This window comes from Xyrauchen texanus, chromosome 17, assembly GCF_025860055.1.
Source record: "Xyrauchen texanus isolate HMW12.3.18 chromosome 17, RBS_HiC_50CHRs, whole genome shotgun sequence".
In the NCBI taxonomy this organism is placed as follows: Eukaryota; Metazoa; Chordata; class Actinopteri; order Cypriniformes; family Catostomidae; genus Xyrauchen; species Xyrauchen texanus.
Window position 1 is genome coordinate 24,020,859 of NC_068292.1, and position 26,846 is coordinate 24,047,704.

General features: G+C 38.5%; 2 protein-coding genes across 2 annotated transcripts; both read left to right on the forward strand.

Moving 5' to 3' along the window:
- Positions 1–12,600: 12,600 nt before the first annotated feature.
- On the forward strand, positions 12,601–14,942 carry LOC127658295 (apolipoprotein Eb). Its single transcript, XM_052147506.1, has 5 exons — positions 12,601–12,703; positions 13,125–13,189; positions 13,414–13,567; positions 13,726–14,013; positions 14,142–14,942. The coding sequence occupies exons 2-5, from the start codon at positions 13,147–13,149 to the stop codon at positions 14,500–14,502; spliced, it is 846 nt and encodes a 281-aa protein (XP_052003466.1). The 5' UTR covers positions 12,601–12,703; positions 13,125–13,146; the 3' UTR covers positions 14,503–14,942.
- A 7,432-nt stretch (positions 14,943–22,374) lies between these two features.
- LOC127658221 (apolipoprotein C-I-like) lies at positions 22,375–23,935 on the forward strand. The gene is made up of 4 exons (XM_052147393.1): positions 22,375–22,470; positions 23,093–23,161; positions 23,308–23,446; positions 23,637–23,935. Exons 2-4 carry the CDS (start codon positions 23,107–23,109, stop codon positions 23,695–23,697), a joined length of 255 nt encoding a protein of 84 aa, XP_052003353.1. The 5' UTR covers positions 22,375–22,470; positions 23,093–23,106; the 3' UTR covers positions 23,698–23,935.
- The last annotated feature ends 2,911 nt before the right edge of the window (positions 23,936–26,846 follow it).

Sequence of the window (26,846 nt, forward strand, 5' to 3'; positions counted from 1 at the left end):
CAAACATATCAGTGTTGTTCATGTAAACCTGTTTTCCATGTAGGCCTAAGTTTGTTTGTCATTGCGGTTTGTACGTACGGTATTGAGCCAATTACGACTAAACAAAAAACAGGCTCATTAAAAACACTCTATGACTGACAAATGCATTTACAATTGGAACTTCGGTTATTAGAAGTTGAAAGGAAAGTTGAAAGGAAATTGAACACATTGATATGTAATTTATAAATGTATATTTGAATGTAAAGACATTTATAGCTATATCTTCCAACAGAACATGATACATAAAATATGTTTAGTTTTTTTTGTTATTTCCCAGTTCGCTCTGCTTAGACACTCTCCAAATTTTTGTTAGGACATACCGTGGGTAAGATCAAAAATTCTAAACAATGAATTTGTCCATGAGCATACACAATTCTAATTATGGCCTGTGAGGCTTAGTTATAAAAGATATGAAAGGATTAGTAAAAAATGGTGATATAAAATACACTCCTTAGCATTTTCATTTGTTAATTTATGTCATTTATCTCTCATAATGACACTACATCATGAGTCTGAAGTCGTTTTCAAAATATTCTGATTCACAACCTAGGGATCTAGGGTGGGAAATGAGATGCATCTTAAAAGAGAGTCATCAAGTCGAGAACTTTAGGCACTGATTGGTCTGCATGACGTGGAACAACCCCACCCTGCATCCAAAGTCAGGGTACTATTAAAGAATGTACTGCATTTGTTGAAGGACGCACTTATCGTCTGGTAAATCAGTACGTTCTTTATATACAGTATAGGTGAGACATACTTCATACAGGAATGTGAGCATTGTCCGTGACCTACATATATGATGTAATAATAGCAACTTTGAAAGTAATATACTCTGGTTTTGTTAAACAAGCCCTATTTAAGCGCAAAAAAACTACTTAATTGGCATTAGGGCTACAACCAACGATTATTTTGATAATCGATTAATCTAATGATTATTAGTATGATTATTCGACTATTAGGTGATTACTGCAATGGTTAATCATTTGCTCTAAACCGACTTTTCAGCTTGTGCCTCAACTTAAAAGGTTGTATTAAACGTGCTTACTAACACAGACAAATTTTAAAGGTAAAGAAACGTGTCTATAAAAACCTTACCTCCCCAAAATGTATAGGTAAAAATACCTATAAATGACATTCACTGAATTAAAGGGGAAATTCATATTTTTATTCAGTTTAATTCAGTAAAGAAATTCGCTGCAAAAAATCCTATTGTAATCAAGTGTTTTTGTCTTGTTTTCCATTTAAAATAGTCTAAAAATCCTTAAAACAAGATACATTTACTTGATAAGCAAGATATAAGATCATCTCGGTTACTGTCTTAACCTCTGTTCCCTGATGGAGGGAACAAGATGTGTCGATGTAGTGGCACAAGCGGGGTCGCTCTTGGGAGCCCCAAATTACCTTAGATCTTTGAGAAAAGGCCAATGAAAATTGGTGAGTGGAATTTGCATGGTGGTAGGTCCTGCCCCGAAGGGGAGGAGCTCTACAAACACAGCGACTGGGGCAGAGAGGGCTCTGCCAAAGGGAGATGCGGGTCTACCGTAGGGAGACCGTGCCGCAGAAGTTACATCACAAGCAGAATTTCTCAGCTGAATTCGTGAGCCAGAGGGCTTGGGAGGAAGTACATCAATTGTTCGTGAACTAGCATGGGAGGGGAAAGGCACTATATGGGTCTGGTAGGCCAATGTGATGGCATCCACAATCCAGCATTCCCTTTCCGCTGTCCACCACAACAGACAAAGAGCTGCTCAGAGCGTCTAAAGCTCTGCGTGCGATCCAAGTAGATTTGCAAAGCACACACGGGACACAGCAACAATAAGGCTGGGTCTGCCTCCTCCCTGGGCAGTGCTTGCAGGCTCAACACCTGATCCCTAAAAGGAGTCGTGGGAACCTTGGGCACATAGCCTGGTCGGGGGTTTCAGGATCACGTGAGAGTCTTCTGGACTAAACACAATGCACTTTTCACTGAGAGAGAATGTATTCAGGTCCCCGACCCTCTTGATGGAAGTGAGTGTGGTCAGGAGGGTGGTCTTTAATGAGATGGCCTTTAACTCGACTGACACTAGGGGTTCGAACGGGGCTCTCCGAAGGCCAAACAGGACCATGGAGAGGTCCCATGAGGGAAAGAGGCCTAGGAGGGTTCAGACTCCTGGCACCTCTCTGGAACTTGATGATCAAGTCGTGCTTAGCAAGAGACTTACCTTCCACTGCATTGGGGTGTGCTGCTATAGCAGCTATGTACACCTTCAGGGGGGAGGGGGACAGCCGCCCCTCCAGCTTCTCCGGCAGGAAGGAAAACACAGCAGAAACGCAAGGTCTGTCCAATGGCTGAGGAAGTGGCAGCAGGCCGACATGTTAGCCATGCAATGTGTGCTGCTATGCCATGCACATCTCGGGACTTGAGTCTGAAGCCAGTGCTGTAGCGGTCTCAATCCGAGTGGCGTAACCGCCGCTGAGGACACCATATGCACCAGGAGCCTCGGAAAATATTTCAGTGGTACTGCTGTTCTTCAGAAACAACTGCACGCGCTCGCTTGTGAAGCACCCTAACATTGAGACTGAGTCTAACTTGCAGAGAAAAGAGATCTGAACTGGGCACAACTTGCTCTTTTCCCAGTTGACCTGAAGCCCTAAACAGCTGAGGTGCGTGAGCACCAGGTCCCTGTGTGCACACTGTAACTCTCGGGAGTGCGCTAGAATCTGCCAGTCGTCGAGGAAATTGAGTATGCGAACACCCAATTCCCTTAACGGGGCAAGGGCTGCCTCTGCGACCTTCGTGAAGACACGAGGGGACAGGGACTGTCCGAAGGGGAGGACCTTGTACTGATACACTCGGCCGACAAACATGAAACGTAGGAAGGGTCTGTGTCGAGGTAGAATTGAGATGTGAAAGTACGCATCCTTGAGGTCTATCGACGCGAACCAATCTCGATGCTGGATGCATGCCAAAATGTGCTTCTGTGTCAGCATCTTGAACGGGAGTCTGTGCAGCGCCCGGGTCAGAACTCGCAGGTCCAGGATTGGCAGCACCCCACCAACCTGGGCAGTTAAACCCTTGCTTCACCTTGGCTGGAGGGATAGGCTATATGCTACATGCATTCCAGCTCCCTTTTATACCCATATGTCCAGTGGAGTGGCATACAAATCCCACTCGCCAATTTTCATTGGCCTTTTCTCAAAGATCTGAGGTGTTTTGTGGCTCCCAAGAGCGACCCCCTTGTGTCCCTACATCGATACAACATCGAGTGAGTGACAGAAGGGGAAATCTAGATTTGCTTTAAGAGAATGTCTCTTAAATATTAGTGTATTTTGAATATAAGTGCATTTTTTCACTTGGTTATACTTCGAGTGCAGTGAAGACAAAATATACTTATATTCAATATCTATTCTCTAAAAGCAAGTCTAAATATCTTCTCAGGTGAATGTATCTTTTTTTAAAGGATCTTCTTCGCAAGCCATCACATTATAATCAAGCTGCATTATAATCAGCGTGCAGGCTTGAGGGTCAAGTGTACCCGCGACAAAGTGCATCAGCCGGGTGCAGTTTCAATTTCTCCCCCTTAGATTGGGACATTTGCACAACTCATAGAAGAGGTGCTGACAGCACAGAGAAATGCCAGTTTCAGAGTTTGTAGTTATTTACATAGTCTGCTTCCGTATTATTTTAACTTTAATAAAGCTATAATGCATTAAATATAACTGCATTTAAGATGTAAACGCCAGGGTTTTTAATTTAAAGAAAATTGGCACGCAAGTGTTGCTTAAGCGGAACGGCAGCTCCAGCTCCACTTAGGCTATTCCACAACGAGAGTGCTTCTGTATTTACTTATTTTGTATTTTTGCTTTATAATTCTCTTATACTTTCTGATCTACATCAGCTGATTAGAAGTTTTGAATGTATCTGGTCTGTGAGCTGTGTAATTCTTCCTCTCCTCAGTCAGCGCGAACTGCAGTGCTGTTCTCATGCGTCATCAAGAGTATAATTTGATTTCATTTTACACTAAATGAGATCAAATAACTATTGGGCAACAACATTTTTGTAGCAAATGTTTTATTTTTGACATTGTTGATAACGTCTATCTAATCGTTTCAGCCCTAATTGGCATACTGTTTTTGCCGTACTATATATATAGTAATGAAGTATGCAAAATCAGACACAGGGCTATTACAGAAATACTTGTCCATGCAATTGTTAAAAGTAGGATTATATACTGCAGTGCTCTTTTTCTTGTAAACTCCCCTAAAAACAATGGGGCCTAATTCATAAATCAGCTCAACTAGCTATGAGCGAAACAGCATGTAGCCTACTGTTTCTTACCAAAAACAAAGAAGGCAGCATACTGTATCACTCATGATTCATAAGAACTTCACTGGTTACCTGAATCTAGGTTTTTAATTTTGTTACTGGTTTAGCAACAGTATACCTTAGTCACTGTCTGATTTAGTTTGCTCCTTAATATGATCTTAGATCTACAATTACTGTATTCTACAAAATCAATGGGCAAAACAGAGGAAAGTGGAGAGGCAACATACTGTTATTGTTGCCACAAAATGTTCAAACAAACAAACTCACAAGGTTTTATAAATCTAGTTCTGGTCACATTTTCAAAGGCATTTAAGATGCTACTTTGCCATTTCAAATAATTATATTTATATTTTAGTGCTCTTATTCCCAAAGGGGCCCGAAGGTCCATGAGGACCACGGAGAGATCCCATGAGGGCAAGAGGCGTGGCCTAGGAGGATTCAGCCTCTGGGTGCCTCTGAGGAACCTGATGATCATGTCGTGCTTCCTTAAGGACTTACCGTCCACTGTGTCATGGTACGTCGCTATAGCAGCCACATACACCTTCAAGGTGGAGGGGTGCAGCCTCCCCTCCAGCCTCTCCCGCAGGGGGGAAAGCACTGACCGACTGCGCATCTCCCTCGGGAAGAACACCAATTTGCAAACAGACGCCACTTCAGGGCAAATAGCTGCTTCATATAGGGAACTTTGGCCTGAGTGACCGTGTCTACCACTGCCAGTGGTAGGTCACTTAAATCTTCTGCGGGCCGTCGAGGGGCCAGACATGGAGATTCCAGAGGTCTCAGCACAGGAGTCAGATGGTGCCCCATCCCTGAGAGAGGATGTCCTTCCTCAGGGGAATTTGCCAGTGAGGTGCTGTTGTCTGGGAGGACCAGTATGGGGGCCACGAGGGTGACTTGAATTTCCTTTCAGGGTCTGTGCAAGTAGGCTTACTAGGGGGAAAGCATATATGCGGAGCCCCCGGAGCCAGCTGTGTGCCAGCGCGTCTGTCCAGAGTGGGGCTCCCATCAGGAAATACCAGAGCGGGCAGAGGGAGAATTCCCAGGAAGCAACAGGTCCATCTGTGCTTTGCCGAATCAGCTGGACCACCTGGGGGTGGAGTCTCCACTCTCTACTCAGTGTCACCTGCCATGACAGCATCCATGACAGCATCCATGACAGCATACACTCCTCCTCCGGAGGAGAAGCAGGCGAGTTGTGGCATGTGACTCGGAAGTAAGCCACCTTTACGGTTTTATATATACACAGTCGCCATGTTGTCTGGACAGACCAACACGCACTTGCCCTGGATCAATGGAAAAAGTCTCCAAAGGGCTAGCAGTACCGATAACAACATGAGGCTGTTGATATGCCAACACAGTTGTGGTCCTGTCCAGGAACCAGCAGCTGTGTGCCCGTTTCACACGGCACCCTAACCCAGCTTGGAGGCGTCTCTCGTAAACACGACGTGCCTGGACGCTTTCTGTAAGGAATGAAGAAGTGGTGGCCAATCACCCCGTGCCAGGGGGGCATCCACTTCCTGCAGGGGGCTCTATGCTGTGGCTGAGGACTGGGTTTGGGCTATGGCGAAGCTGCCTTGGCTTTTGCTGCTGCAGGGGGGATCCCTCGGAATCTTGAGCTGTACCGGGTGTGTTGTATTATGTGTTGTATTGCCTCAGTCTGCTTCTTCGCCGCCGAGAACTGCTGGGCAAAGTCCTCGACGGTGCCATTGAATAGGCCAATCTGGGAGATGGCCGCGACTGAGGGTTCCAGTCCAACCCGACACTCGCAGCATCCTGGGCAAGCATGTTTGTCAGCTCTGCTTTGGCCTCAGACTGGGCGGGCAGACCCGAAGGTGGCAGCCCAGTCGAGTCCTCGGCGTGCAACATCGCCACCGCACTCTCCGATGCAGCGATCGAGGACTCATCCTGAACTCTCTTGTCAAGAATATATACACTCTTACTGCCGTCGAAGCGCCCAGGGGCGTACTCTGCACTGACGTGCAGAAGGAGAGAAAGCTGCTGGAATGCGCTGTACATCCAACAGCATATGCTTCTTTCAGAGGTGAATGGAACAGCAGCAGTATTCAGCTCGCTGATACACAACCGCTCTTCTCCGATGAAAAAATCTGAATGATAGTGGGCATTCCTTCTCCTTTTATACCCGTAAGTCAGAGTAGCATGCAAATTCCATCTCGCCAATTAGAGTGACCCCTATTGTCCTTAAGTCGACACAATGTTGAGTGAGTGACAGAAGGGGAACAGCATGTCACTCATATTAAATCAGCTCTATGATGATTAAAAAATAAAAACCTTTAAAAATTTAAATCCTAGACAAGGTGTGATCTCTGAGGACTGTTGGAACAGCAGTGTGTTTATGGCAGACTGACTGGGGGGAAATCAGTATTAGGAAATACAGTATTATACTATTTTGTTATATATATATATATATATATATATATATATATATATATATATATATATATATATATATATATATGCCTAACCTACCCCTTAGTTTTTGTAGTGTTACCTAATACATTCAGGTTAATTCAGTGATGTAAAAAAGTAAAATCTAAAACTAGTTATCGATGTAGGTTATTGGCATAATTAGCTATAAAAAAAATGACCTGTACACTTAGTCAAGAGTTCACACCTGCTTCATATCCAGTCATAAAGATTAGATGTGGTGAAGGGTGCTGCCAAGTACTATGTACTTGGTGTTTTCACTGAATACTCAGCTCACTGTTCTAGAATGTATAAATATGATACTGCTTGATGGACAGGTCCAATAGAATAATGAGCAGAGACGAAGCTGCAGGCTCAACTGCTGTGCTGAACTCAAAGAGAAAGAAGCCAGTAGTGGGCATTGTGTGCATCCTTTCACGTGCTCCTACTGTCGTTCTGTACACCACAAATGCCATCTAGTGGCAGCCCACTATCACTACCAGAAAATGATCATGTTTACTGTACACTATGAATTTAAAACAAATTAAATTACATTACATTAATAAAACTTAATATATTATGTTGTATTAATTAAATTTTTATGAAATGTGTCAATCTTAAAAATAGTCAATAATATAAATTTTATGACTAGGCTGTAGGCTACATTTAGGGTTGACTGAGAACAGTTGTAAATTGTTTTGCTAAACTGCACACATATTTACTAGACCAAACATATGTTTGTTTTTGTTTTTTGTTGTTTTTAAATGAGATTACATCAAAATAAATGTACATACATATATTTCCAAAGTTATATAACTAGTGTGTGAAGACAACTGTTCTTATGCTGGGTACTGCTGTAACACTAACCAGGGATGTTTGTAAAACATTTGTATTGTGATAAGTAAGGAATTAGGCCCACAGTGAATAAACTACTACAGACTTTATACTCATATTGTTTTAAAACATTTCTTATGTTTGCATACGTGTCATTTCATTAAAACACATACAACTTACAGTCACATGGCATACTTACAATGTAATAACTTTAATGAAACTTGCTGATTTTTGTTTGTTCAATAAATAATTGTATTTTTGTGGCCTCATTTCATTGCATTTGTATAAACATTTAACTATCCTGTCAAATCATTTAAGAATGATTTAGAACACTGAGTGGTATTAGAATAAAACAGTGTCACATCTGTCCCGCTTTAACCACGTTGCATGTTTACCTGATTTTCATCTTGCACCTTAGTATGTCCCAATATACATTAATTTTAAGTAGACAAATCAACAATTACACAATGTTAACTTTCATGGTCAGACAGGAATAACAATCTTTTAAAAAACTACAAGATTTAACTCTTGTTACAACTGAACTCATTGCAAGTTCAACCTTTTAAATAGATGCACGAAGACACATGAGCCAACAGTCGTAAACACCCACAGCCAGGCCAAACACACAATGAATTCCACATAAATCCCAGCAGCAGCATGTCGGGAGCTGTCCATGCAGGTTCATAAATATACCTGTTCTGCCATTTCCGAGAGTGTCCCACGCACTTCCATCAGAACAAAAACAACCCTCATCTCCTAAATAGCACACAAAAAAGCAAATCCATTGCCAGAACAATCCATTTAAGCATGTCATTATTATCAGGACACTAGTCAATAGAAAGACATTTGTTTTCACATTTAAAAATCATTGCGTAATTGAAGCAACCTTAAACAAACAGAAACAGTTGGTCTGTCTGAAACAATGAATGACAAACAATTTTTTATATACTGTATTTCTGGTTCCTATAAGTTGACGTAGTAACAGATTTCCCCCCAATGCATTTATTCATATTCTCATGTGACTTAAGAAACACACAAGGACACACAAAAAAATATTATAATGGCACATTGTTACTGTTGACTCACGTATATCTCAGTCTGTTACATGTTAAAAAGAGAGATAGACAATGCCACAGCTTTAGTAAGATGATGACAGTATAAAAATGAAATAAGTGCCAACCATCTACTGTATTTCAGAAAAATAGAATATTCACTTGTTTTTCCAGAGCCAGGCAATGTATAAAAAAAACTGCCAAGCTAGCATTAAACACTGGGTCTATTAACTGAATTCCAAAACAGGGTTATTGCATGTCCGGATTCCAGGAAAGAAAATAATTTTCTTAGACATATTACTGAGGACACAAAGTCCCAAAATACGCATGTTGATCGCCTCCCATTGATGGTCATGAACAATACATCCAATACTACTCTCCAAACATTTTGGACAATAGGGCAAATCCAAAAACAATGAAATACAGTGTCTTTATGCACCCCACATTTAATACATACAAGACATGCATCTGATTTTTTATATTGATTGCCTCCCTTGTACTTGTTTAAGATGATTACATGGTGCTGTGAGTCACCTGCAATATACATGAGCCGCACAAAACAACATTTGGCAAAGAGAAGTGTGGATAAGAGACGTCACATGAGACAGGACAGTGATTAAGATGCAGATGGTTGCTTTCTTTGACACAAAGCAGCTGAGAGCCCTTTGACCTGGAATGCCTGACTGGGGTGAAAACAATGACTAATGTAGACAAACCTCCAAGCGACACCATTTAGGAATGAATCACAAAGCACTCAAAGCAAGACAAGAGATAACAAAGAACTGGAATCCTCACACTTTATAGCTCTTACAGTATGTTTGTTTGTGTTGGATAAATCCTTCTTGGGATAAGCTGCATTTCAGTATATATTATGCATAGGCTGTGGTGTAGCATCTTGGAAGAATAGATTTTATATCGAAGGGGAGCAGTGCAGTTTGGTATATTGGACTTAGAAGTACCATTCCTTTAAATGATGAGTTAGCTGAGGTTACATGCGTTCATCCTTACTGCTCACCTTTCACACATTTATCCAAAAACCACATGACACAAAAACAACAAGGTCCTTTCATGAGCTCATAATTAAATCATTACGCTGAAAGAATTTTTTATTGTTTGTTTTCAAGAGCAGATAGGATTAGACCACATGCATTTTCATCAAGTTCAGTCATTATTGCATAAAATACAACTGAATCAAATAATGACAAATTCCCAACAATGAAAATTCTTTGAAGAATGTCAAAAAATGTATTCACCGCCTCCTAATTGTAAACTCAGAAATAATTTGTCCAATACTTGGCACAGCTCTTCCCCTTATGAAAGCACTGTTATCAAAAACAGAAAAAGGAATTACAGAGGGGGCTCTGTTCGGACTGCTTTCGTCTAAGTAATCCATTGAGAGGGTAATACAAGAGCATGGGAAGGATTGCAGAAAGAGATCTTATACTGAAGCGACCATAACTATCATAAATCTCTTTTTCTTTTGCCTTTTCACAATTTTCTTTGGTCATTACATGTAGTCGAACAGCTACATTTTGTCTTTCTTCTTGTCAGTCATAGTTCAGTAACTTTTCGTATTCAAACTCGGCCCTAGCTTAATTTCAGGAAACATAACCACTGAAAATAGGAATTATCTTTCTATCAGGAAGACTCGCAGACTTGAGTCTTGAGATGACATTTATTTGATGAATATAAAACAGAAAAGTAATGTCTCTCTTTGGCGCAGGCTCCATCTGGCGGTCCGAAGAAGTTGTACTCAGAACCGTCATATCCTGCCGGAGAAAGGAGGCGGGGCGAGGAGCCTACCCCCGTGCAGGACGGAACTCAACTCATGGTGGTGGGGTGGTGGAGGTTGCCGTGCTATCACACTGAAAAAGTCATGTGATAGATTGTGAGCAGGCTTATAAAGCAACGGCTTACATGTGATTGGCTGTGAATTACCCAGCTAATGGTGTGATGATGTACAGCTGCTAATCTTCACGCTAGAACTACACTGCGCTTACATATCTTGATGTCAAGCGTTAGCATTTCGATTAAAAGAAGACATTACATCATTACACTTGCCACATTGGCACAATTCATTGCAACTCTGAATAAGCCTTATTGCTTAAAAGCACTACAGTTTACATTTACAGTTATTCATTTTTTAAGTTCTAAATAAAAGGTTTATTTTCAGGGATGTAGCCTACAATCCCTGATAAACTATGATATTCATCAGAAGTTTCCCTTCATTCTTAACCACATATTGGATGAGCTAAAAAGGAACAACAGCAGATGAAAAATATCTACAGAAGACTATATGAATAATAATTATGTTGAAGTGGACTTCTGCGTGATCCTATTAGGCCTCATCCTCATGTTTGTTTACTCCATGCAGCTGCAGGGTTGAAACAGACAAGGCTGAACAAGGAAAAAGGGACAAGTTAGGACAAGGCTAAACATCAGTGAATATATGGAATTAAATTGTGCTTGACAAGGCTCGTCTCTTGTTGTCACGGAAAAACATAATTACTCAAAACTTATAGATTTGAAAAAAAGATAATAAATCAATCCTGTTCAAATTGTTTGTGATATGTGGTCAGAAAAGAATCACTGAAAGAAATGTAAGGCTGTATTTACTGAGTTAACTGGTAACACTTTACAATCATTTGTTATTAGTTAACATCTGTTAAAAATGTTGTTAACATGAAATAATAATGAAGAATGCGTTTACAGCATGTATTAATATTGTTTAGTTATTAATTATTGTTTAATGTTTCGGCATAAACTGATTCAATTTTAAAATTAGAAGTTGTATTTGTCAACTTAATTTAATACACTATGAACTAACAATTAACAATTGTCATTTATTAACTACTATCAACAAAGATGACTAAATACGTAAAATATATAGTTAATTTTTTGTTTATGATACCTAATGCATGAACTAATGTTAAAGAACCTTTTTGTAAAGTGTTACCAGAAAAGTCGTTGGGTGAAACTAAAGAATGTCTTATCTTTGTTAGATAAAACACTGGGACATTTAAACGTGGAGGACCGTTGTGATCAAGTGGGTGTGGAATCAGCAGACATTCAAGTTATTACTTTACATTATAACTATACTGAAAACATCATACACAGCAATGTTAACAAATGGTATTGTTTTTACTTCTATATTATAATACAGGCCTAAAAATTAAAACATAAAACATGATTTTATTATATTGATTCATATAGGCTATAATTGATTAGGCCTATTTTTTGTATTATCGTTTTTATCCCATATTGCCGTCGCTCGTGTGAATGCTAATATGAATGTGTGTCATTGAGAGAACAAATGGCCACCAGGTCTCCGTAAAGATGCTATCAAGGTAATCTATGTTGACGAGCCATTGCTGTAAATTGAACAAAGGGCTTAAATTGTTGAGTAGCCCTAATGTCGGCGCCTCCATGCTTCAAAGTTCGTATCACCTGCAGGCTATGTAGGCTACAACTGCTAGATTGTCTCTTTAATCATGATGACTTTGTAAGTGAACGTGTAACCTACTGTTCCACTTTTTAAAAGGCCCGTTTGAAAAGAAAGCATCGATTTTACCGATTAGGCTAAACGGTTAAATATTGTTATTAAAACATACGATATTAAAAATACAAACATATATTTTTTAAATGTGTAATAAAGTTTTGAATCGTTATAAATTATAAAAGGCATGCAAAAATGTCTGTTATTTAATCTCTTCAGATTTAAACTCTTGCACTGCATAGCAAGAGAGGCAGAACCTACATCAGCAATTCTTTAGCACGATGTGAGGGGTGATATACCCTCAAAAGCTTTTAAAGGATTAATTAAAATTGCGTAATGTATCTCCAACTGGTGTAAAAAGATGCGGACTTCGCACACATGCTGCAGTGACGCGTGGGATGATGCCTGAGTTCAGAACAAAGGCGAAATCACGTGGCAGCGATTGTGAATGCAGCGGGCACGTCCCGGGACTATATAAAAGAGCTGGCATCCCTTCTCTCTCTACACGGAGAAATTCAGGCTTCTCAGGAGAACTCGCTCTAATCTATTGAGGTAACTTGTTACTGTTAATCTTTATTATATGTGCAAGATTCTGGCATTTGATTGTAAAAAAAACTAATAAAAAGTACTTCTAAGGTCTCTGAACATTTAAACGATTAAATTAGTTTTTATAGGCTAGAAGATCGTTAATCAAGATTTCCAGATGTCAGTTTGTGTATATTTACTGATGGTATTTTTTATGGAACAGTGTCAGGACTGAAATGTTTGATGTTAGCATTATTAAAGTAGGCTATGTGAAGAAACTTTACATTGTTAATATTAAAAGTCTTTCACTGTAGTTTAGAGTCTCAGTTGAATGATAAATTACGTTTTGGTCAATTAAGAACTATAGAGATTCAAATCTATACATGTGATCTATTTTCTCTGCCATTTTTAAGATGTAAAGATTTTTCTTCTTTTACATTTTCTTTAGGTATACTTGTATTTCCATCAAAATGCGGGCTCTGGTTGTGATCCTTGCTCTGGCAGTAATTACTGGTATGAAATAAAGCACTGCACAATCAGGCATTATTTTTACATCTGTACTGAAATACTGAATTAGTAATTTGCAAGATTGGACATTTATGTTTGTAGAGCATCTTTACCAGCATCATCACTTAATTAACTGCAAAGTGTAATTCTCATTTGTCATATATTGCACACAATTGTGAATAATTTAGTATGAAAACAAAGTTTACAGTCTCATTTGCACCCCTTTGCAGGCTGCCATGCTCGTGTCCTGTTTCAGGCTGATGCCACCCAACCCAGATGGGAGGAGATGGTGGACCAATTCTGGCAGTATGTGGCAGAACTCAACTCACATGCTGATGGTGTGGTGCAAAACATCAAGAGCTCCCAGCTTAGCAGAGAGCTTGAGTAAGTCAACATTGTTCAGAAACCCTGTCTTCTAAAAAAACACCACCATTTTGACCACTTAGTAAAGCATTCTGCAAAAAACAAAAATTACTAAAACAACACACATTCATCTTTTCACATTTTCTGTGCATGGCCTGTACAATGCATTGTTTTTACAGCACCCTGATTAGTGACACGATGGCTGAGCTGGGCTCCTACAGTGACAATCTTCAAACCCAGATAGCTCCATATGCCTCTGATGCAACTGGTCAGCTGAGCAAGGATCTCCAGCTCTTGACTACCAAACTGGAGACTGACATGACCAATGCCAAGGAGCGCTCCACTCAGTACCTGCAAGAGCTGAAAACTATGATGGAGCAGAACGCTGATGATGTGAAGAACCGTGTGAACACCTACACTCGCAAACTGAAGAAGCGCTTGAACAAGGACACAGAGGAGATCCGCAAGTAAGTCTGAATGTTTTTTTTAGGTGCTTCAGTGTTTTGCAAGTGGTCGAAATTCCAACAGGTATAGTTTAGCATTCTCTGGATGATTTTTGACTATATCAATTAATCTTCTTTTTCAATTCTTGCAGCACCGTGGCTACCTACTTGGAAGAGATGCAGTCTCGTGCTTCCCAGAATGCTGATGCCGTGAAGGAGCGCTTAGAGCCCTACCTAAGCCAGGTCCAAGAGGGTGCCAACCAAAAATTGGGCACCATTTCTGATTTGGTGAAGACCCAGGCACAGGAGGTAAGCGAGCAGCTGGAAGTTCAGGCTGGTGCACTGAAAGAGAAGCTGGAGCAGACCGCTGAGTCCCTGCGTACCTCACTAGAGGGACGCATGGAGGAGTTGACAAGCCTCCTCACCCCATACTCTGAAAAGATCCGTGAGCAGCTGCAGGTCGTCATGGACAAGATCAAGGAGGCCTCAGCAGCTCTTCCCAGTCAAGCTTAAGAACTCTGTACACTGTACAGTTAGAACAATCTACCGTTAACACCAAACATAAAAAGTAGCAAAGATAGAATGGAAGGTTTCTTTACTGAAATTTTTTCATTTAATGGGAGTGTTAAGAGCTGGACCTGAATTGGTAGTGCTGTCCAATATTGGACAAAATAATAACTGTACTCAACATGTTCATTTACTCTGTATTAACCTACTGTCTGAGGATATCCTTATATTAAATGTCTTTCGTTAGGATACAGTTGAGCAATTTTATGAATCAACTGTCTTGGAAGTTATTAAAGAGGTAATGTTTCCTAGTTAGTGGGGCGAACCTGACATTATTCAAAATAACTGTAAACCAACAACAAAAAGTTTTTAACTGCTGAACTCTCAGAAGATGAGCTTTGTTAGCCACAACTCAAATAAATGCTTGTTTACTTTTTGTGTGTGAACTTTTTGAATGTGTTTGCAATAAATCTGTGTCCAACTACACAACAAATTTCTGATTTGATTCTTCGGTACTGTAAAGTTTCTTTAGTTCTTCACAGTTTTTAAGGACTTTTTTTGGGGTAACACTTAAGGTTCCATTTGTTAACATTAGTTAACAACATTAATTAAGATCAACTAACATTGAACATCACTTTTACAGCATTTAAATTCTAATAAACAAAAAAAAGTTGTATTTGTTTCATTAGTTAATACACTATGAACTAACAATGAACTGTTGCATTTTTAAAAGATTAATAAATGCTGTAAAAAATATCTTGTTAACTGTTTGTTTATACCTAATACATTAACTTAAGTTTACAAATGAAACCTTATTGTAAAGTGTTACCCCCTTTTTTCTTTCTTCTTATTTAATTTTTTAAACTTTTTTAAGTACAAATATTCAATGCAACCTCTCAAATCATATGGGGTTAAGCTACATGCATTACAAATCTAAACCAAAAATCTGCATTTTGTTTAAAATAGCTTTAGATGGATCATTGCATGTCACACTGCAGGACATGTCAACTTCTCAAATAGTTAAATGCCAATATTAGGCTTATATACAACAATCCAGTATAATAATTCCCAGACAAAAGAAACAGAAACCTATTATAGTTAAATGCTTTCCCAAATTATATATATATATATATTATCAGCATATTTGTAATACACTGCACAATAAATTACAAAATGCATAAACAGGCAGTCAATACACTTCAATAATAATCAAACTGTCTTTTTGCTTATTTCTGTCTATTGGCATGTAATCTGAATTAGAATTTAAATAACAGGCAAAGATATCAGTCAGGCTGAAACACGGACTCTGTAACTTTGTACAACTATGGATATGAGGTTGTATTAAGAGTCCGGAACTTATGCGGGTGAATATATTCTAAACATCCTCTCACTCCCCCCATTTCTCAATTCATCTACTGTAAATGTCACACATCTATCTTCCTCCTTTTGCGCTTACAATAGGACTTATGTAGGCAAGACTTACATATACATTTTATGATATTTTGTATAAACACATTTTGGCTCCTCAGCCATAACAAAATCAATTAGGTTTAATACCACACTTTGTGTCCCTCCAAGTTATTAATTGGCATGTCTATTGCATCAGTTTGTGTTCACATGGGTAACATAAATGTAATAACATTAATAACATTACAGAGGCAAAAGTAATTTTGTGGAATTAAAATATAAACTGCAACCAAAGAGAATGTGTAAGACTCATCAAGTTATGTGTGTCAAGGATGAGACCAGAGATCCAAGTGTGGAAGCAAAGTAACAGACTTGATTGTAATTGAAACACAGCAGAGCTGACAAAGCGTGATGGAGACCTGGCACTGAATGCAGTGTGGAGATGGAGAGTGTGTTCATAGGTTTGTGTGCGCTGTGGTAGTGTGGAGCACAGATCCGCAAGAAATCTTCTGGAGGATAGTGTGTTCATAGGTTTGTGTGCATCATGGTAGTGTGATGATCAGATCCGCAAGAAATCCTCTGGAAGATAGTGTGTTCGTAGGTTTGTGTGCATTGTGGTAGTGTAAAGAGCAGAGCAGTATAGAGGGGTAACTGATGACGAATACTTAGGTGAAGCATCAAGGCGAGCGATGCAGCCAACAGGAAGGTAACCACAATCTGTGCGCTCCGGCAAAGACTGGCAACCAATACAGAAAACATGTAATGGGACCAACTAGGTCAGAGAGAGAGTGATGAGTAACTAAACACACAACAACAACAATCTAGCAATGAACCCGAAACAGAGTGGGGTAAATATAGGCAGAAAACAAACCATGGTCAGGAGCTGCGCATCAGCTGAAAATTGGCATGATCAGCATTCCCATGGAAACAACCAGGATTCCCATGGAACTGCTGAATCTGTGTGCCAGCAGCACCTGAAACTCATGAAGAGAACGTAAACACAATGGGACAAACCGGCAGATTCACCGTAAAAGTACCCTCCCCCTTTAGGGACGCCACTTGGCGTTCCCAGAAATGTTACCATGATGAAGATGCCCATCGGAGCCCTTTGTCCGGGCAGCCCAGCTGCAGAAACGCAGCCAGAAAAGGGTAAGGAGAGCCCGCGTTCTCGTCAGACTAAGTCGTCGCACAAATCCAACCCTGCTACCCAGCATTCTACTGGCAAATGACTGAGAGATGTCCGGTCCACCTCTGATGACGACATCGAGGTCTACACAGATACCATAATGTGTTTCATCAGGAAGTGCATAGATGATATAGTGCTGACCAAAACAATATGGATCTACCCTAACCAGAAACTGTGGATTAATAACAATGTTCGGGCGACACTAAATGCGTGGACCTCCACTCTTTATTGTATATTTTTTATATTTTAAACAAGCCAGTTATGCCCTATCAGAGCAGCCAAACATAAGTGCAGGGACAAGATTGAAGGACAGTTTAACACCACCGACTCTAGAAGCTTGTGGTAGGGATTTAATATCATCATTTACATTTATGCATTTGGCAGACACTTTTATCCAAAGCGACTTACAGTGCAATTATTACAGGGACAATTCCCCTGGAGCAACCTGGAGTTAAGTGTCTTGCTCAAGGACACAATGGTGCTGGCCATGGGGTTAGAACCTGTGACCTTCTGATTAACAGCCCTGTGCTTTAGCCACTACGCCACCACCACTCCAAGTCAGTCATCACAGACTTCAAAGGGAATAAAAACTCTGACAAAATCCATGGCTATGTGGGACCAGGGTCTCGACGGGACTGAAAGCGTTTGGAGGAGCCCAGCTTTGTTGCTAGATGCACAAATTGGGCAATGAACCGGTGAATGTCCTGTGCTAGTGAAGGCCTCCAGAATCGCTGTCTAATGAGCGCCTGGGTACAAGCAGCCCCTGGATGGCAGACAACGTTGGACGAGTAGCCCCACCAGAGGACATGTGTCTGGACTTATCGCGGAGCAAATAACAGACCTGTTGGGCACTCGGTGATCGTACTTTAGCCTCTACATCCCAGAACACCATGCCCACCACACGAGAGGTGGGTAGAATTGTGTCCGGAGGGGCGGTTGAGGTCACGATTTCAAAACACTGTGACAAGGCATCGGGCTTAACATTTATAGAGATGATACGGCAGGACGAAATCAAAGCACATAAAAAATTGTGCCCAACGAGCCTGTCTGAAATTTAACCGCTTTGCTCCACAAATATAAAACAAATGTTTATGGTCATTCTAGACCACGAAAGGTACCCCTAAACCCTCTAACCAGTGGCGCCACTCACCCAAGGCCAATCTGACAGCTGGCAATTCAAGAAAAAGGCGTACAGATGCATCTTCCAGTCCGATGACGAGCGTTGCGATAGAACAGCTCTTGAGTCGCGGCAAGCTGGCTGTAGTTTCGAATAAAACAGCGACAAAAATTGGTTAACCCAGAAACCTTGGCAAGGATTTGCGGGAATCTGGTTAATTCTTAACCGGATCCATGTGCACTCCTTCAGACGAGACAATGAACCCCAGGAACGTAAACAATTGCGCATGAAAAGAACACTTCACCTTAACAAACAGCCAGTTCTCTAGCAGTCGCTGAAGCACCCGCCTGACATGCTGGACATGAACACTGAAGAAGGATAAACTGAAGAAGGCACAAATCTTCAAGTCAGCTAATTTAATTTTAATGAATAAAAAAATAATTAACAAAAATATCAGATTAGAGATGTATTAACAAGAAAAAAAGAATGAATACAGCAAAAAAAGCATGTGCTCACCTCTGCCTTGAACAAAACAAATATGTTTCTTTCCACATCTCAACAATCTCAGCTCAGAACATACAGATTTTCACATGTCCTTCTAGGCCTTGTTTTTATGCGGATAGTGGAAGGATCCATTTATCATCGGTTTTTAGAACAAAACTCCTTCTGAAACTATCAGGTCCATGTAACTTGGCTTTTCCTCAAGATCAAAGGCCCTGTTCTCACACTACTATTCTAATAACTCTATATCTCTTTTTGCTATTTTGAATCTCAAGGAAGACGTGTTGAGATTTGCTCCCAAATTCCATTCGATGCCTCCAGGTCTGCTATATAAAGGAACATGCTGTGCCCCTTGTTATAGTGTTCTTTCTCTGCTCTCTTACTTGTATTCACACTTGTAATGTGCATCTGAATAACAAAAACATAACTGTGCACACTGCTCTGAGAGTGCAAACGAAGAAGTAAAAATTGTTTTTTAAATAAAAACCTGAATAGCACTACTGCCAAACATACACCCTTGTACACCCTTCCTCACTCTTTTTACCTATATAATTTCAAGTTATCATCACAATTTAGGCGTAACTGTTTTAGCCCCTGTAGTTTGACATGAGTTCTAAATATGTTAACTAATAATAACTTAATACAAATTTGAAAGAAGAAAGAAAGAAAAAGATTGCATAACCAAACTGAGCTTTACTCCTTAAATGGTCTGTTGTAGTCTTAGCTGAGTGGATCAGCTGATATGCATTTGGTGAAACAGGGATACAGCAACATTCAACACTTTTATTAAAAAACAAATTGTGTCCTGATTGCATGCATACAAGTGTCTGGCAGAAAATAACCCCGAATAACATGTAAATGCTTCAGAACATAACAGAAGGCCCAGACTGTCACAGTCCTGTCACTGTGTCAGTCTGGGTTTATGTCTGACAGGACAACACCTGTCTTGTGTTTCGCTGTCTATTTTTGTGTGGGCGCACAGATTCGCTTCTATTCCCTGCCATGCGCTCTTCAGTCTGTCTTATTTCGGTCCTGCTCACGATCCCTTCCCTGTTATGTCCGGTCTGTCATGTTGTCCTGTTTCCCCTACCCCAGCCTGGATTAATTTTCCCCTTCGGGGTATTTTACATTTATTGTTTTTCCCCATTGTGGGAGTTTGTGTTTGTTTATGCTTTAGTAAAAATAAATGTCCTTATTTTTTAACTCTGCGTTTGGGTCCCGCCTCTGCTTGTCTGACACAGACGTCTTACAAGCTCTAACAGAAAGAATCTGTAATGGCACAGCAAGCTATTGTCCAGACAAGCTGATAGAACTATTCTTGATCCATCAAGAAAAGATATGGGCCATCTTTAACTAGATGAATCTAAAAGAAAAAGAGATGGTAAATTATGCATGCATGACCAGGAAGGCAATAAGCAGTTGGCAACTTCAGATTGTCTGAATGGCTTTAAAATAAAAGGTGCTGGAAAGAAGGCAGTTAACAGTCATAAAAGAAACATTTCACCCCCCACCGACTTTAAATATTCAGATGTGACCAGAGGTAATGTCAGTTCAATGCCTCTTTGTTTGGTGCCATATAAAAAATGTCCTCATTTGCACAGAACCTCACTTCCCCTCTTTTGTGTCTAGACACTTTCAACACTTTTTAAGCTATCAGATTTTAACTGTCAGCAATTCCTTTAAAGATGAAGTCTTTTAATGGATGTGCCAGAGTAAAAGAAAGCATGTAATAATGCAAAAACAAAAAAATAAAACAAAAAAACAGATATATTTTTAACTAGAGATAAAGAAAAAAAAAAAAACAGTTCAGGTCATTGCTCAACAACAACTGTTGTGTGAGTTTGTGTGTCGGTCTTGACCAATATGTTTTCAAGCTGCCCACAGTGAATTTTGTGTGTGCCTCAAATATTTATTTTAGGATTCATGCATTTCAGTTTTATTATAAAATTCCATCAAACTAAATAAATAAAAAAATAACTTTTTATTGTTTTTGTAATTTTTTTTTACACAATTCAATTTGAAGTAAAAATGTTTTAATGTTAATCTTAAAAATAGGCTTATATATATATATATATATATATATATATATATATATATATATATATATATATATATATATATATATATATATATATATATTCTTTTTTGTGTGTGTATATTACAGTAAATAATGCACTGAGTAGAACTTTTGCGTCACAAAATTGCAACTCAGTCATTGTGAGCTTACTGTACTGTAAAATGTACAACATTTTAGAGCCAATTTAACATTTATTATTCCAATATGCCTATATTTCATATTAAAATTAGATAATTCTGAGACATTTACTACCTCTCCAATCCTGCAGCATAAAAGTGAATTAAAACACTATCCAAATTATTTTGTATTTGACATTTATAGCATATTTGACTCTTACGAGGGTGTTGTTTTGGAGTTATTATACTCAGCATATATTAACATGAGTAGGTCCTATTGTTCTATGATACAGTATGTGGAATTGAACACAATTAGGAAGGCTATAGTGTGCATGAGATTGGGTCATTCAAGGTTATTAGATATAATCACCTAGGTGACCTAGATCCATCAAAATCCAAATGTGGTAACAAAGCAGCCGATCAGATGTAACCACACTCTTACATGTCTGTTGTGCTTGGAGGAAGCATCGGGGACTCTGACTGAAAAACTTATGTAACAATGCTCAGATAAACTTCAATTTACCCATATCAATTTTCTATTTAAAAGTACTTTATTGGCATGATTGTGTTTACATACAATATTGCCAAAGCATTAATACCCAAAACAGATAATGACAAGACAAATAATAATGATAAGATAGAATTAAAATAAGGTGCCAGGTAATGAATCAAATAAAATAAAAACTATAATAACAATATACACTATACAATGTAAAATAAAATAAGCATTTAACATGACATTATGAGCATAAGAAAATAAAAGTACTGTGACTGAAGTACATTAAGGCAGTAATTGGTTTCTGAGGGTGTGCAGCTCAAAAATGAATTTAGCTGCAACTGATGCATGATGGTCCTCCCCAGTAAAACCAGCAAAAAATTAATTATCTCTATCTCTATCTAATTTTATGGTGTGGCTAACAGGGTAAATAGCTGTGGAGTTTATCAGTGTCATTATAATGATAAAGCCCAAAATGTTGGGGCTCCATGGCTCATGACAAATGTGCTGTCTGCATTGAAAACTAATACACAATAGTACTTTAAGACTGATAAAAGTCTGTTTTTAATTCACGATTAACAACTAAAATTGAGATTACATCACAGAATGGTATATTTGCTTTTAAATCCCCGATAATGAATGGACGTTGTACTATCCATGGCATCAGTTTACCAGATAAACAGAATAGGCCTATCTGCTGTTTTGTAACAGTACTCTTTTATTTGTAACTGATGTTGTTTCAAAGGTTACTGATACTGGGTTCCACTGTGGCTACATCCTTTATGTGACTACCCAAGAATATCTGATAAAAACCCCTGGAAAATACAAGAATTAAGGCAAACCGTGTTTAATCACCACTAAAAACATATTTACTTTACTTTAGCCATTTGAGCAACTCTGATGTTTGCGACATGACAGAGCACGCAAATAAGGACAACAGTGAAATACGCAGGAGGTCTTGATAGGTCAGAGGTAATGTTATCGCACTACGTCAGCTCGATGCCGCTATATAGGGCCAATCCATCTGTGGAGCATTACAATCTCAACTGAATTCCCTTGAGGGCTACAACAAAGGTATGACCACTTCTATCATATTTTAAAGCTTACTTGTTTTGATAAATTATTTCCAAACTGTTAATATTTTCTATTTTAAACGGTGTAGCTACATAGCGAACTGGGAAAACTATAAAACTTTAATTCCTAATGTCCAACAAGTAATTCATGTTAAGCAGTATATTGGCGACATCTAGGTGTAATGATTTGGCATCGTCGCTAACGTGCAAAGGTTTTATTTATTTATTTATTCATTTTTTTTTTTTTAAGTAGCCTTTTCTTGTTAAATGAATAAAAAAATCGGATCAAAATTGCACATATTGCCTGCTGGGAAATGTTTTAAAAAAATAGCTTATTACAACGTATAACAAAACCCCAACGTTTTACAACACTTAAAGGCCTACTAATTTTCGTATGCTATTGTATTCAGTAAGTAGATCGTTCTTTAAAAATGAATAGGCTATTTCAAAGTTTTTCAAATGGCGAACGAAAAAAGCTGTCCACACCACCTGGTGCTGACGTATGAGGATACTTGCGATTATTTCTACGAATTTATTAAAAAAAAAAAATAACCCCAAAGCGCTCGAAATGATGATTGTGCTTGGTCTTCGGCATTCTAAAGGAGTTATATTTTCTGTTACAGGAAAGACCGGCAAGATGAAACTGTTCCTAGCTGCAGCCGTGTTGATGCTTGTGCTTGCTGCACACACAGGTAAAACATCTGTCCCTTCTCGCTCTCACATTGACTAATGTGTATTGATGAATATTCTCAGAAACAGGCTTCAGTAGCTATAATGCAGTTTTACAGCCATACATCATAGATCCACATGCACAATTTACAACTTAAAATTTAAACAGAGGCCCAGGAGGAGCCCACACTGGAGCAGCGCTTTGCCAACTTCCACACCCAGGTGAAAGATATCGCAGGGGACCTGACAGAGAAGACCAAGAACGCCTTCGAGCAGTTTGAACAGAGCGAGTTCGCTGTCAAAACTAAGTAAGATCATGATGCGCGCGCGCGCACACACACACACACACGCACGCACGCACGCACGCACGCACGCACGCACACACACACACACACACACACACACACACACACTGCATATTTATAAAACAAAATTTTTAAGGTGTTCCTGTTGTGTTATTTTTTTTTTTTTAAATGTCAATTGTTTTTGTCTTGGCAGGAACTGGTTTACTGAGCAGTTTGAGAAGATGAAGCAGAAGCTGGGTGAGGGCTTCAATTAAAATGACAACTGTTGTCCCGTTATCCCTGCAATCACAGACTACCTGATATCACCCAACTCTTTTGTGCCAGCTGGCACAATTGTTACAATTCATGCTGTTATGATCGGTGTGACTTTTGTGTAATCTGTACAATAGTTTATGGTTTTTGTGAGATGCTATGTTAAATATTCTGTAAAATTTTGGAAATCTAAAAATCTGATTTTTTTTTTCTTCAATAGAATAAACAGTGAAAAAAGTACCACGTTCTTGCTGCATTGTTTTATTCACATGAACCAAAATTTCAAGGTAATGTAATATAAAATATTAACTGAATATGGAATAATTATGAATCCATTATTTGAATTCAAATGATTTGTATCGACAGAAATATGAAACATGAAATTGTTTGTTACATTTTTGGTGGTAGTTATTTTTCACAAAAATAAAAAACAATAAAAACATTATATAAGCACACCCTAAAATGCACACAGCATTAACATGGGTCAATCGATATATATACATAAATATATGCACAGTTAAATGCAAATAAGAGGTCAAAGAGCTTCCTCTGTCAGGCCACATGAGATTAAAGTCACTGTTTGTTCACGGTTAATGATCCGTACACTCCTGATGTCAACCTCTCCAGTTCAGCAGTGAGGTGAATGACCATATGACCCCTTTTCCAAGAATTACATCCCATTATAGAATTTCGCAGGTCTAAAAGCAATAAATGCAATCTTTCTTTGCTGTTCAGTGCCTCAATGGATCAAGGTTGAAACCTTTTCATTTGAGCTGACAGCAAATTAAATGATTGCAACTGGTCACAGGAATCATTCAAATATAGTAATCTAATATCTATGTAGATCTCTAGAATTCTTTGCTGCACATCTATGCTTGATTCATTGTCAATAACTACTTCTGTATGCTCATAACACTTAACTATGAATATTGATAACAATACTGCATATTAGCTCCAATCAGAAAGGGAACAAATCTAAAAAAAATAATAATAGAAAAATAATTGCAATTTCATTGCAAGAACTGATGAAGAAAGATTGATAGATAAATGGAGAAAGATAGAAAATCACATGGCCCCATCCCACCTTGGTTGCTAGTGGTTCACCTAAGTGGACACCCCAAAAACAGCTAAATCTTTGCACATCGCTGCACAACTACTGCACAAAAAATGTCATTATGAATGTAAACTTTTATTATTTGTGGAAAAAATAATTGTATCACTTCTCTGCAAATCTGTTAATTAATTTATTTTCTACATGTTTCAGTAAACAGTAGGTAGCGCTTGCATAAAAATGATGTGTGATCTGTGAATTGATTCAAATACTACTGCAGCATGTTTTCACTTATCAAATAAAATTGATGGAACCTGAGACAACCTCAGCACAAAAACATAAAAAAAAAAAACCACAACAGTAAACTTTAAAGGTACAAATTTACTACACACATGCATATAATGTATTCAGGTCTTGGTCTACCCACTGTTGTATATGTGAGCAATTGTTTGAAATCTATCAGCACCAACTAACTAATTAATTTTATTGTTCTATAGATGTCCAGACTAATGCTTTTTGTTCTGGGCATGACACATATTTTATTATTTTATGATGATATGCATCGACAAACCTTAACAGAAATTTCTGTATCCTGCAACATATTTCTAAATAATTTACATCTATGGTACTTAGCATTTATTATAACGGCCAATCCTTTGTCCACTCCTGATCCAGAAGAAGACACTGCTTGTGTTTTAGAAAGGGCAAAGCAGACGTACAGGTACAGCTCTGTACAATTTGTTTAAAAAAGAAAATACCAAATTGCATCTAGTCTCAGAGGACAATACACCCAGATAACTGTGCAGTACATTCCTATTTTGTTTGTGGACATATTGATTTACATTTTGTTTGTGTCTATGTCTGTAGACATAGGTTAAAGTTCTAAATGTTGGCATTGCTGTGGCAGTGCTTGTACTATGAGGAACATATCAAGCCTGTAGCTGACTCTTACAAGGAGCGGGCTAAAGACAGAGCAACTTCCCTGGGAGAGACTCAAAGACAGTGTGTCAGATCGACCTGATATACTTCAAACAGTCCAAGATAACTTTGTAAAAAACATAAATAAAAAAAATGAAGAAGAGCAGACTTAGTATAAGTTTTCAGTAGGCCTATGTTAGTGTGGTAGAGTTAAACCAGACTTCAAACTAGACATTCATTGTTGTCATGCCATTGCAATACAGCACAACTTAACAAAAATGGAAGAAAAAAATATATAGACACCCATGCATATGGTAGACATAATTTAAAACTGAAACTTTATTCATAATTCTATTTTTATATGTTTCCTGTGAACATCAAACTAAGAAATATCACAACAGAGATATGGATTTCAGAATCTTAATGAAAAAATGAAATGAAGAAGTGATATATGTTTGGGAAAACAATTATATTTAAATTAATCAAAAAAGAAAAAAACAAAAACAAAGAAATATAAAAAAGGTCCACAGGTTCTAGATTAGACACGTAATGTTCCAAAGTCGAAAGATTAATGGATCTGACCCGGTCCATTTGGCATTTGGAAAGCTTTTTACAACCTTTGAACAGCCTTTGCTCCACTCTTATTAGTTTATGTACATCAATGTCAATAATATGGATTCTGGCACTCTTGCAAAAAAATAAACAAGCTGTCCAACTTAAGCACAATCAGTAATTTTTGTGCTGAATATGCTGTGGAAAAGTTGCACATTCATTTGTATATTTAAAAAAGGGAAATGGATGATTGAGCAGAGTGGAATTGTTTTTTTGTTGAGAATTTTGAGTCTTAAAAAGTGCATTCATATATTGAATAGATATATTATAAAAGAATGAATATGTTATGTAGGCCTGTATCTTATCTTTTTACATAAGAGGACAACAAAATAACACTTAAAAATAATTAAGTTTAGGTCATCGTTACAAAATGATGCATATTCTGTCATCTTTAATGCAAGTTTAATTAAAATTTACTGTGGTCTAACAGAGAATTTGAACATCTTCAATGAGTGATTTCAAGTATCCTCTACTGCCTTTTAAAAACACATGCACACACACACACAGACACACACATGTTGGTCTACCTATCATTATGAGGACTTTCCATAGACATAATGACTTTTATAC